At 39.6% G+C, this 14,027-nt stretch overlaps 1 protein-coding gene across 1 annotated transcript in view; it reads left to right on the top strand.

Moving 5' to 3' along the window:
- LOC135220808 (1-phosphatidylinositol 4,5-bisphosphate phosphodiesterase gamma-1-like) overlaps positions 1-14,027 on the top strand; it is a 511,068-nt gene that overhangs the window by 480,620 nt on the left and 16,421 nt on the right. The window contains exon 27 of the mRNA XM_064258319.1: positions 1,556-1,726. Within this exon, the coding sequence (XP_064114389.1) occupies positions 1,556-1,687 (132 nt within the window). The 3' untranslated portion in view covers positions 1,688-1,726. The remainder of the gene's footprint in view (positions 1-1,555; positions 1,727-14,027) is intronic.

Here is a 14,027-nt window from a genome sequence, read left to right as displayed (position 1 = left end):
GCGGGTACTGAAGGTGTGCTACGATGACGCTGCCCGTGGCCAATTTGCTTAGCTGTGCATGTGGGTGCAAACATGTAATTGCACTCTTGACTTTTCAATATGTTCAACCAACAGAGGAAAGCTGGCACATTGAAAATAAGTCTTAACAGGTAATTATTACCCATAACTCTTTATGTATACTATAGCCTTATGCAAGAAATTTCACATCAGTGACAATTTTTAGTGAAATTATAATAATATTAATATGATATGATAACGCATCAAACCCAAGTGTTTCCACTTAGGCTGTATGAACATGTGGTCGTTCCGCGAATCATGTAGTTTGAGGAGGATTATTGGTCTTCTGACAATGTCCATGACAGTGTGGAACCCGTCATTGTCACTTTTGACTGCTATGATGGAGGTGAGCTATTCCTTGACAGCGATAAGGACTAAAATGAAATCTGTGAATTCTTATGTGTATCATTATCCATAAATTTTATAGCCATATGTAATACTATTAATTATTTTACAATTATACTGATACCATCTAATTGTAGAATAATTCTGCCTATTGCCCAATCTCTCATCACATTATACGAACAATTGAACAACAGAAGCAGAAAAACAACCATACACATACTTACAATCTAAGGTCATAAATGTAATTTCCCACGACAATTCTTAGGCAACACAGTAGAATGATGTTGAATGTCATAGTGGAGCTCATTAGCAAAAACCAATCAGCTCATTATTGGGATATAAATACACATTGAGTTATAATGTGGCGAAATCATATGATATAGTAATACCAGAAATAGATGTCAGGAAAAAGAAATAACACCGAGGAAATACCATTAAGAAAATCTATAGATTTACAACCCAGGTTTCAGTGCCTGCTGTTGAGTTTTGACCTGAGTATTACCTTAAGTCTTTGCATATATTCTTTCCTGATCTTGTCCTTCATCTCTTGGTGTTTTATATCCTCTCCTATTATTCCCAGGTATTTGTATCCTGTCTCATGTATGTGTTTGATGCTACTCCCTTCAGTTCTTATGATTTTGCCTATTTGTACGTTGACCAAGGCACATTATTATTATAATTATTATATTAATAATTATTATTATTATTATTATTATTGTTATTATTATTATTATTATTATTACCACATTGTTGTTTATGAACAGGAAGCTAGGTTAATAGAGGTGAGAAAAGTACATAACGTATTTTCTCAATTTTGTGCAAGCTTGGTGAGTAACTTACATTAAGATCTTTAGATGATCTCTTTGGTAATATCTTTTTGTTCCCTCGGTTAAAAAAAGTTTGTATTTCACGATAATTGATGGGCAAACCCTCACATTTAGTTATCATTTTCTTTCTGTGAAACTAAATTTTTTCCTCCAAATACAATTTAATTGCTGCTTTTTTGTTTGAAGTTATACTAGACTTGAGCATGAAATGCATTTTCTTGAGAACAAAACCCTCATTCTTGATCCAAAGAGAGCATAGCCAAGGTGTCCAGAGATTCTGGGCTTGTAAAGAGAACAAAGCATTTATTAACTTTTTATATTAACAGGATAGTGAACTTGCAATTCAGGAACTTCGTATAGGAGTCATTGATATGCTAGAAAGAGTAAGGCTTGAAGGTAACGAAGAACTGGTACAAAATTTGGAATCATGGTTGTCTCGCTGCAAATATATACCTTAACCTATTGGATATACAATCTTTTCACCTTGGTACATAAAGGTAAGGTGATATCATGCACTGTAGAGCCACTGATTTTTGCTAAATGTCATAACTTGATTGGTTTTGTTTTAATCTTCCAACACCATTGTTCCAGTTTAAACTCAAATGTAGGTATGAATTGTTATTTTTTGTAAAATTTAGTCATGTTTCTGACTTACTGAAAAATGTCTTGCAACTCCTGAAAATTTTCTTGATTTTGGAGTTGAATGCGAAATACGTATAATGTCATAATTTTGTCATTATTACATATTGTTACAAAGTTTGCCATGTCACAACTGCATATTGAGATGGTATAAAACCTTATGTGATCAGCCAGTACAATACCTTTTGTATGCTTATCCATTTTGCCTGCCTAAATTTTAAAAGATTTTCTCTTTTGTTAGGTTTGTTATTGTCTACTTCCCATTTCTTTTCCTATGTTATGTTCTTTTTCATCCTTCCCAATGAATATATATTGTCTCTATATATATCATGGAAGATACAGGACATTGTGTTACCCTAGGAGCTGGGTTGTGAAGTTGCTATTGAGAGGGCAGTGAGTAAAAGTGGTAACAGCCTGGATGAAGTTGAAAGAGTTTGCTAGAAAATTGAAAATTTGCTATTCCTTTAGTTTACTTATACATGGTTTCCTAGTTTGGCATCTTGGGGACCTTTTAGTCTCTAGGAAATTCTTCAGTCAGTTGATGGTGAGAAGGTTTATTTGAGGTAACAGGAATTGTTTCATCCAAGACTCTTAGGCTGCTGTAGGTCTCTTAATTTTATATGAACCTGAGCAATTGAACATTGCTTAATAATTACTGTGTTTCCCCCAAGTTCCTTCTCTCCAAAACTTAATGCCCCTTGATACTTCTCTAACCCCTATCAGAGCTCTCACTACTCTTAATTCAGATTTTTATGTGATTACTGTATCATTCCATTTCTTTGTGAGTCTTTTGTTATGGTTGAACTCAGCTTCCTAACCTATATTTTGTTCCTTTTTTTATATCGGCCAAGTCTGGAAAGGGCAGTTTGTTGTTACTTTTCTTCTTACTCCTTAGTTTGATCACTACCACTCATCTATATGACTGAGAGAGACATTGAATCAAATATTCTTCAGAATTTGTCCTATTGTTCACATGTATTTTGATATATGAAGAGAAAGATAAAAATATAATGTCCTTTCACCTTCTAATGGAAAAATAATAGCTTTTTGCTTATGTTTCTCTTACAGTTCAGAAAAATGCTATTACTCTTTGTTTTAATTAGCGCCTAGTGGGAAAGCCACTCTTAACCAGCATTTATTTGTTAATTCCATTCTCAGCATTCCATTACGATCAGTCCCCACTTATCAGCAGCATTGGTTAGCAGCGTTTCAGTTTTACGGCACTTGGCTAACAACGTCGTTAACCAGATTTTTTGAGCCGATAAGCAGTTTATGGTGTAGGTAGGCAGTTTATCAACCTCGGTGGGTGGTTTATCAGCATTGGCAGGCAGTTTATTGGCATTAGTAAGTGATTTTTGGTGCTGGTAAACAGTTTATCAACATTAGTAAGCGGTTTATCAGTGCAAATTTTCAGCGCTGATTGGCACTTGAAATGCCAAAAACCATTTATTAACCCTTAAACGCCGAAGCGGTAAAAATAAAAAATTCCCCCGAATTCTGGAGCCGGTTTTGAGTGAGCGCGGAAGCGGAAAAAATAATTTTTTCAAAAAATCACAGCGCGCTTAGTTTCGAAGATTAAGAGTTCATTTTTGGTTCCTTTTTTTGTCATTGCCTGAAATTTAGTATGCAATCATCAGAAATGAAAAATAATATCATTATCATATGTAAATAATGCGATATATGGTAGCGAAAAAAAAAATTCATACATAATTGTATTAAAATCACGCTGTGCAAAAAACGGTAAAAGCTAACGAGTTTCTTTTTTTTTCGTTGTATTGTACACTAAATTGCAATCATTTCGATATATAATACATTTTAAAACAATAAAAGCAACACTGGAAAAATATTATCACAAAATGATGTACGAATTCGTAACGCGCAGACGTAAAAAAATGTTCTTTTAAAAAATTCACCATAAATCTAAATATTGTTCTAGAGACTTCCAATTTGTTTCAAAATGAATACAAATGATTGAATATTACGATACTGTAAGAGTTTTAGCTTACAATTGCGTTTTTTTTTCGACCGATTTCGGTAGAGTCAAAGTTGAAAAAAAAAAAAAAGAAAATCCGAACGAACCGGTTTTTTTTGTCTATTTATTGTGATTTATATGCAAATATTTCGAAAATGAGAAAAGCTACAACCTTCAAATATTTTTCCTTTTATTTTACATGAAATTGCGCACATTTTCACATATAAAACCCTATGAAATGCCTTATATGAAATGGAGCAAATTTTCCGAGAATTCGATGTACGCAATTCGGAGATTTATGGCGGAGAATCCGCGCGCGGAGGGAAGGAAAGTTTTTTTCATAAATTCCCCATAAATCGAAATATTGTGCTAGAGACTTCCAATTTGTTGCAAAATTAAGATAAATAGTTGAATATTACTACAATATATGCGTTTTAGCTTACAGTTGCATTTTTCGACCATTTCGGTAGAGTCAAAGTTGACCGAAGGTTGAAATTTTGGCACTTATCGTTATTTATATGGAAATATTTCAAAACTGATAAAAGTTACAATCATGAGTATTTTATTGTTGTATTTTAAATGAAATTGCGCACATTTTCATATATAATACTTCATGTAACGGATAATTTAAAACGGTGCAAAAATTATGTCAAAGTGACGAAATAATTTTTGAGATTTGTCACTGATACTTTTTAGTGCGATAAGAAAGAAATTTGCGCTTGCGCGCCTGCGTAACGATTGTAAACAAAACAACGCCTTGATCCGTGAACTCCCAGCATCCCCCAAGGCGCGTGATTCAAAAGTTTTAGGCTGGTAGGCCTATAAGTATTTTTCTGCGAATTTAAAAAAAAACTTTTTTAAGCTGACGTATGGTACGTCCATTCGGAAATCGGGGGAGATTTTGACTCGACGTTTAATACGTCCTTTCGGCATTTAAGGGTTAACAAGATTACTGTGCTGTTCCAGTTATCAACGATTTTCGGTTATCGGTGCTCGGGTGGAAATGGAACCTCTGCCGTTAACCAGGGACTGCCCATACCTGTTCATCATATCTGACCCTTTCATTATGCTAAAACTACAATTCAGCAACTATAATTTGAACTTTGACTCTGACCCTCATGCTTGGAGATTAGGCAACTTTCGAGCTGTTTACAGACCTAATTGAATCTGCTACACAAAAATCTTCAGACTCTATTAAAAGTGGACGCTTCTGTCTCTTCGATAGTTGTCATTTTCTCGTATGGGTAGAGAGATCTGTTTCAGCCTTGTTGAAGTATGTACCATTTAGTGCTCTCACTGGTCTCTGTACCTTATGAACTAGATCTGAAAAACTTTTGCACAACTCACTTTTTTGAAACTTTCAGGTGTCTTTTCCATCTAAGATGCTTCCTTCAAAGTTGAACCTCACCTCACTGATTAAGAGGAGTTAAGAATGGTTTTTTGAGAAGTTAGTTTCTTTACTTGTATTTGCTTTTGCAAGAGAGGTAATTGAGCTTCACAGTTTACCTACTTAGGTGACACATCCCCTTGGATGAAGTTCAGCTTGCCATTCTTTTGCTCTGAACTCTGTAATTGAAATGCAATTACAGGCAGCCCTGGTTAACAGCGAGGGGTTCCGTTCCCGGCTGATGCTGCTAATCAAAAATCATCAATAACAGCATTAAAAACCTGCTTAGCCCTTAAACGCTTATTGGACGTATTTTACATCGACTAAAATTGTCTGTCGTGTGCTTAATTGACGTAAAATATGTCGACTCAAAAATGTTTTTTTAAATATTCGCGGAAAAATAGTTAAAGCCTACTTGGCAAAAATTTTTTAATCATGCGCCTTGAGGGATGCTTGGAGTTCACGAATCAAGCTGTTGTTTTGTTTACAAGTGTTACCCAGTCGCGCATGCGCAAATTTCTTTCTTCTCGCACTAAAAAGCATCAGCGACACAACTCAGAAATTCTTTTGTCACTCTAGTAATTTTGCTTGTAATTTTGGCACCGTTACATAGAGTTTTATATATGAAAATGTGCACAATTTCATGTAGAATACAACCAAAAACAACCCATGGTTGTAGCTTTTATCAGTTTTGAAATATTTCCATATAAATCACAATAAGTGCCAAATTTTCAACCTTCGGTCAACTTTGACTCTACTGAAATAGTCGATAAACGCAATTATAAACTAAAACTTACATTCTAGTAATATTCAATCATTTAACTTCGTTTAACAACAAATTGGAAGTCTCTAGCTCAATATTTTGATTTATGGTGAATTTTTGAAAAACACTTTTTCCTTACATCCCCGCTGTAACTGCCGAAAAAATCAAATTCTTTCGTCAGTTTGTCGTAATGTTTGCACCATTTTATATTAGCCATTACATAAAGTTTTATATATGAAAATGTGTGCAATTTCATGTAGAATACAACAAAAACAACCCATGGTTGTAGCTTTTATCAGTTTTGAAATATTTTCATATAAATCACGATAAGTGCCAAAATTTCAACCTTTGGTCAACTTTGACTTGACCGAAATGGTAGAAAAACGCAATTGTAAACTGAAACTTTTACATTCTAGTAATATTCAATCATTTACCTTTATTTTGCAACAAATTGGAAGTCTCTAGCACAATATTTTGATTTATGGTGAATTTTTTAAAAACCTTTTCTTTACATCTGCGCGGTAACTGCCGAAAAAATCAGATAATCTTTCATCAGTTTGTCGTAATGTTTGCACCAATTTATATTACCCGTTACGTAAAGTTTTATATATGAAAATGTGCACAATTCAATGTAGAATACAACAAAAAATAACTCATGGTTGTAGCTATTATCAGTTTTGAAATATTTTCATATAAATAACGATAAATACATAAAATTTGACCTTCGGCCAACTTTAACTCGACCGAAATGGTCGAAAACTGCAATTGTAAGCTACAAAACTTACAGTCTAGTAATATTCAATCAATTACCTTCATTTTGCAACAAACGGGAAGTCTAGCATAATATTTCGATTTATGGTGAATTTTAGAAATCTACTTTTTTTTACGTCCTCGCATTACGAATTCATGCATCATATTGTGATAATATTTTCTCTGTGTTGCTTTGATCGTTTTACAATTTGTTATATACCAAAATCATTGCAATTTAGTGTACAATACAATGAAAAAAATTAACTCATTAGCTTTAACCGTTTTGCTCACAGCACGATTTGTATACAATTATATATGAAATTTTTTTCCTGCTGTCATATATTCCAATATTTATATATGATAATGATATTTTTTTTCATTTCTGATGGTTGCATACTAAACTTCAGGCAATGACAGAAAAGGAGCCAAAAATGTACTCTTAATCTTGAAAACTAAGCGTGCTGTGATTTTTTGAAAAAAACTTTTTTCCGCTTCGGCGCTCACTCCTGAACCCTGCCGGTATAAGGGAGACACTTTCGGAAATACCAGCTCGCCATTTAAGGGTTAATGGTGCCACTAATTGAATATCGGCATCGTTAACCAGAGATTGGCGCTGCTAACCAGATATCGGGACTGCTAACCAGAGATTGACACTGAAAATCCAGTTAACAGCATCACTAGACAAGTGCCGTATAACCGGAGAGCCGTTAACTGATGGCACTGTTAACCGAGGGCTGCCTGTAATTTAAGGATGGTGTTAAGTTGCTGTTTATCATCGTTGTCTTTTAGCTTAGTTTTATACAAGATAAGTAAAATACTCAAGAGTTCTTACACTAAAAAAAGATGTGAGCATTAATGACACACTGAACACTCCCCTCTATATAAAAATGAAATGATTAGTATTTTGTAAACAATGCATACGTGGATACACATTCTTACATACATTCATAGGAAGAAAAATATAGTGAACAATGTTTGGTGCTGGCTTATTTCTTATATTTTTCCTATGATGGTGGGGAGAGATTCTGTTTCTTTCACAGTGTTAATGTTTAGCTTTTTTTCTGATAAATGGAGAGTTTGCAGTGGTCATTCGATTAAATGAGTGGTGGCATCCTTCCACTGGGCATGTAAATTCGTAGATGACTACTTTTTTCAAAGATGTTTCTGTGTGCATCGGGTTAATTTTCGCAGAGAATCTTGTATGTAAAAGACTTACTGGATTAGGGCAATGCAGAAAAGTAACCAAAGTTAGCAGAGATGTATAGACTGGAGGAAGAGACTCAAGATTACAATTGAATGGGTGTCTGTTGCATGAGATAGTCTTGAAATTGCTGTACTGAATGTTTTCCTCACATTTTCTGGTATACAAGTAGCACTTCAACTAATAGACACCTTGGAGTTCTGGCTTTCTGAGAAGTAACACAGAATATTATAGGCAGTACTTTACTTGAATATTTTATCTTTATCTCATAGCTAACAGCAATTTCACATAGTTCCTAAACTAAACTAACCAGTATTTACACTCGACAATCAGTTTAAGAGATTTATTTAAAAGTGTCACGTCCAAGATGGCAGTATTGCAAAATATAATTATAATTTTGCAGCTTATAATTACAGAAGTCCAGTAAGGTAAGGTCCGTTAAGTTGAGGTGTTAATTTTACAAATTTTAGAGGATACCTTCTTTGGTAAAACTGACCTCTGACCCATTGATGACACCCTTATGACAGTCAATGCAAAGCTTCATCAAATGACTGGAATTACCTATAAGGTTCTCAAGTTACATATGGGACAAGTAGATCAGATTTGACACCATGATTGCACTTGGCTCTTGCATGCATTACTGCAACAGGTGACAGACATTTGCATGCAAAAATGCAAATACAAATCAAAGCTTAACATGAGAAAAATTGATTAGATTCATAATTGTTCATATGCAGTACAAACTTTCAGTCCTAAAAATACGATTAATCTTGCGCCAGCTGGAAACCGGTTAAAACAATCAAAGATTGTATAGCAAGGAATCTGGAGATCTGGCAACTCATGCACATATGAGGTGAAGGCTGGTTGACAACCAAGCAAGCACCTTGTGATGTGTTAGTCTTTCTTTGACTGCCTTGGAGAGTAGACGCTTTTGCTCTCTTTCCAAGCCGGTTGCTTTGTTTGCCCTTGATTCTTTGGGTTTTCAGTTGTGTCTGTGTTTGTGATTGTGTTTATAATGGAGACCTCCGAGTCTTCACAGCCTCATCAACGCATGTGTCCTGGCATTCAGGGTTTTCCGTGTTTCAGGTTTTTGGCCTCTACAGGTACAGATCCCCATACGACGTAGTAGGTGGCGATCTAATTTTTGTACTATTACTAATCCCTCCCCGGAATGTCGTGCCTGGCTTAAGTCACAGTGGAAGGTGTTTTACAAGAAGAGGATGTATTGCAGAGTTTCTACTCTTCCTTTTTGGGAGGGATTTCCTGCTCCCCCTAGACGATTCGGCTTCCCCCTCTTCCAGAAGTGCTCCCCCCCTGCAGTAATTTTTTCTCTGTCTCCTTCCTTTTCCTCCATCGATTCGTCATTGGAAGTATCGGGAGTTGTACAGGATAATGTGTAATATAGCCCTCTCTCCTGTGGGATCTAATGCTCTTCCCAAGAGGGAGGAGGCTGCTTCATGTGTTTCATTAATTTCAGATTCAGAATCAAACAAGATTGTGGCTGTTTGGGATCGCTAGGCCTATATGGTTCCCCCTCCTTGGATTGTCTGCCGGCTCATTTCTTGGAGGCATGGGTCTTCCCTTATTGCTCCATAAGTGAGCCATCGACCAGCACTTCCTTTAGAGATGTCGTGATGTCACTCCCAGCATCCTCTCAGCCTATGACGTCAGCTGTGGTGGCATCTCTTCCTCCTGTCATTGTGACATCATCCCATTCTGCTATGACGTCATTGCTTGCTCTCGCTGAGCCATCGGAGACGTTGTTTCAAACTGTGTTTGAAAGGCTGGACTTGTTTTTTGGGATATTCTGCTCTCTCTGGGAACATTGTGACAGATCATCCCATTCTAGCAAGAAACGTCGTAGAGGGGGGAGTTTTATTAAATCACCTGCTTCTTTGTCTCCATCTCCCCCTCGCCTTTGAGTCAGATGTTGGAGAATTAAGGCCTTTTGGCTTCATCTTCTGCAAGCAGGAGTGCATCACCGTCTTCTTAACTCGGCTGTGTTTCTCCCTTACATGTACATGTTTGTGGGGTTGGAAGGGAGGTACGAGAAGGGAAGGCATGCCAACTTCCCGTACATGTGAGCAATGCATCGTTGTCTTCGCTTCATGGATATGCGTTACATGAGAGGGATTCTTCACTGTCATCCTTCCATGGCTGGGCCACTCCCTTACACATACATGTTCTTGACGATGGGAATGTTAGAGTGCTTTGCCATCTGCCTTATGCGCTCGTGACACTTCCTTACATGTACGAAGTTGAGGATCCTGCCAAGCCACCTTCTTCTTCACATCGTCAGTCTCCTTTGCCAGAGCAGGAGGAGGGAGAGAGCCAGGAGTTTCTGTCCTCTTTCTCTGGGGTTGTTGATCTCATTCCTGAGTTCAACAATCTTGAATGTTGGACATAGGCTCAGTCCTCTATGACTCTTATAGGTATAGAGGCCTTACTGGGTACCAGAGGAGATTCTAGGCCTTCATTTGAGCTTCCCTTGTTGGGCCATGCTCAGTTCATTTCACAATGTGTGAACCCATTGGTCTCGGATCATGATAGCTCTCTGCACTCCAATAGATATTCCAAGTTTCTCCTCCTCTCGTGCGGCATAGGAAGTATTACTCCATTAATGTGATTCAGTTGATGTCCCGTTACCTTTATCCGCATGTGGTCCGTCTTAAACCTGGTCTGACCTTAGATCAGGTTAGGTCTGAAGGTCCGTCTTTTTTGTCACAAGGGGCCTTGGCTATGGAGAATGTGGCTGCTTCCATCTTCCAGACTGTCTCCTGGTTGGACTTATGGTCCACTGCGATAGCTAGGATTGCTTCGGATTGATCTGTGGGAGGTTTATTCAGTTCTTCCTCCTTGGCTCGGTTGTTGGTGTGAAGGCTATTTCATATCAGGGCCACTTTAGTGCAACTTTGCAGGCTAACCTCCTTCTGGCCAGGGGGAACACGGCCTTGTCGAAGGTGGCGGGATCAGTAGTCACAGAGTTGTTGTTGGCTCTAAGGAACAAGGACCTCCTTGATTCTCAGTTTCTTTTCCTTCTCCTCCTTCCTCCTCCCTACCTCCTATCCTTCCTCCTCCTCCTACCTTTCCTCCTCCTCCTCCTCCTCCATCCGACTCTCACCTCCTACTCTCCTCCTCCTCCTCCTTCTCTGCAACGACAGGCAAGACAGTCTTCTCCTTTCAAGTCATCTAGGCGTTCGACTTTTATGAGGGTCTCTCAGTCTCCTTCACAGCACAAGCCAAAACAGCAACAATAACGTCCCTTTCAATCCCACCCCCCTCAAGCCTGTAAGGGGCTCTAGAGGGAGGAGCAGAGGGGGTCGTCGATAAGAGTGGGCGCCTCTCCCTCTCTGTTGCCATGGGTAGGGAGATGCCTGGTGGGCCATTGGGCAAAAAGGCAATTGCATGGAGCAGAGAAATGAGTAGATGTTCTTCAGGTGGGATATCTACTACTGTTCAACTTCTCTCCCCCTCTCTCGGACAGACCCCTTCTCAATTGGATGTATGGTTACGACTCCCCGAAGTATTTAGCTCTTTGAGAGGATGTGTTGAAGATGTTGAACAAGGGTGCGGCGGAGGAAGTGAAGTGTCCTCTGGGGTTTTACAGTTTAATTTTCCTGGTTCCGAAAGCTTTGGGCAACTGGAGACTAGTAATCGACCTTTCCACACTGTGAATCACTTTGTCAGGAAGATGAGGTTCAGGATGGAGACGCCCCGGACAGTGTTGGCAGCGACAAGAGACGACGACTTCTTGCTGTCAGTAGACTTGAAGGATGCTTACTTTCAGATTTTGATTCACCCTTCGTCTAGGAAGTTTCTTCGCTTCACTCTAGGAGAGCAGGTCTTCCAATTCAAGGTTCTTTGCTTTGGGTTGACTACGGCTCCTTGGGTGTTCACAAGGGTCTTTGCCCTCATCTCGACATGGGCTCTTGCTCAAAGGATTCGCCTCCTAAGATACTTCAATGACTGGCTGGTCTTGGCAAGCTCCAGGGAGAAACTGCTTCACAACAGAGATTGTTTTCTTCAGCTTTGCCAGGAGTGGGCTTACAGGTAAACCTGGAGAAGTCCAATCTGATTCCCAGCCAGAGAGTTCTCTATCTAGGTATGGCTATAGATATGTCAGCGTCAGGGATTTTTCCGTTGGACCAAAGGTTGGCGAGGTTTTGGTCAGTGGCATGCTTATTCCTGTTACAGCCTGAACAGCCAGTTCACCAGTACCAGGTCCCTCCTGAGATTTTGTCCTCTGGAGAAGCTGGTCCCTCATGGTTGACTTCATGTTTGGTCTCTGCAGTGGAGACTGAAGGATTTCTGGTCCCCGGCAGGAGATTCCCCTCTGCAGAAAGTTCCTCTGTCAGAGGAGATGCGGAAAGACCTTTGTTGGTGGTTGGACGACCAGAATCTCTTGGTGGGAATCCCTCTGTGTGCTCCCCTCTGAGAATTTCTCCTGTTTTTGGATGCTTCCATCACTGGTTGGGTGCTCATTTGGAAGATCTCCTTGTCTCTGGCACGTGGAGTGCAGAGGAAAAGCTACTGCACATCAAAGTCTTGGAGTTGAAGGCAGCTTTCCTAGGTCTACAGGGGTTTCAGGAGAGGGCAGAGGGGTCATTCGGTGGTTCTATGCCCAACAACACCATGGTGGTCGCTTATGTGAACTAACAGGGGGACCTGGTGTCTCGTCAGCTCCATTCGTTGACAGTCGAGTTGCACCAGTGGGCCATTGACAACTCAGTGGAGCTTTCTAGGTACATTCCAGGCAGGAGGAATGTGGTAGCTGACAAGCCGAGTTGTTGGAACCAAATCCTGGGCACGGAGTGGTCTCTGCATTAGGATGTGGCGGACAGGCTTTTTCATGTTTGGGGAAGGCCTATGCTAGACCTCTTTGCCACTTGCTTCAACAGGAAGTGGAGGTTTACTGTTCAGGGGTCCCGGATCCTCTTGCCCTGGCAGTGAACGCCTTACAGCACCCTTGGGACAACCTTGAGGTGTATGCCTTCCCTCCATTTTGCCTGATCTGTCAGGTTCTAGATGAGGTAATGAGTTCTCAAAATCTCAGGATGACTTTGGTGGCTCCTCTGTGGCCTCAAGCGGAGTGGTACCTGGGCCTTCTGTCTCTTCTGTCAGAAGTTCCAAGAGAGATTCCCCTGTGGCGGCAACTTCTTTGCCAGCCTCATGGTGAAAGATTCCACCAGACAGTAGAGTCCCTGTCTCTTCATGGCTGGAGACTATCAGGTATCTCCTCCGAGCAAGAGGGTTTTTGCAAAAGGCAGCAGGACGGATGTCCGGTTATCTCAGGAAATCCTCTTCAGCAGTTACCAAGGAAAATGAGTGGTCTATGTGATTGGTGTCATTTACAGTGTTTCTCTCCACTCAGAGCTTCTGTTCAGTGGATAGCAGATTTTGTTTTATCTTTCTCAGGGACGAGAAAGGTCTTTCTGTCTCAGCTGTTAGAGGCTACAGAGCAGCCTTGGGTTTGGTGATGCGAATGAAAAACATGGACATCTCTTTCATCCTGGGAAATCTTGTTTAGGAGTTTTGAACAGTCCTGCTCTCCAAGGGAACTAAAACTGCCCGTGTGAGATCTTTCTCTTGTCCTGAGAAACCTCACTCAAGCTCCCTTTGAGCCCCTGTGTCGATCATCAGACAGATCTGACTTTACAAACAGTTTTCTTGTTGGCCTTGGCTTCTTTGAAAAGATTTGGGGAGCTTTATGGCTTGAGCTATGATGTTAAACACCAGAATTCATGGCCAAGACCCAGAATCCCTCCGTGCATGATGACAGATTTGCCTTGTTTTCCATTCCCTCACTGAATGACTTTGTGGACAACGATCCACAAAGGGCTCTTGCTTTGTCCCGTCAGAGCGATACAATGCTATCTGAAAAGGACTCATCACCTAAGACCTAGGTGTCATGGATTTTTTGTTAGCACTGGTCTGTCTAGAAGGGAATTGTCTAAGAACATGATTTCATTCTCTAAGAACACGCTTTCATTCTGGCTGTGTGAGGCAATTAAACAAGCTTACTCCTCTTTTGATAGTTCTGTCACTGAGTCTCTGCGGGCTAGAGCACATGACGTCAGAGGTATAAG

This window comes from Macrobrachium nipponense, chromosome 2, assembly GCF_015104395.2.
Source record: "Macrobrachium nipponense isolate FS-2020 chromosome 2, ASM1510439v2, whole genome shotgun sequence".
NCBI lineage: Eukaryota > Metazoa > Arthropoda > Malacostraca > Decapoda > Palaemonidae > Macrobrachium > Macrobrachium nipponense.
This window is presented reverse-complemented; position numbering and strand designations above follow the sequence as displayed.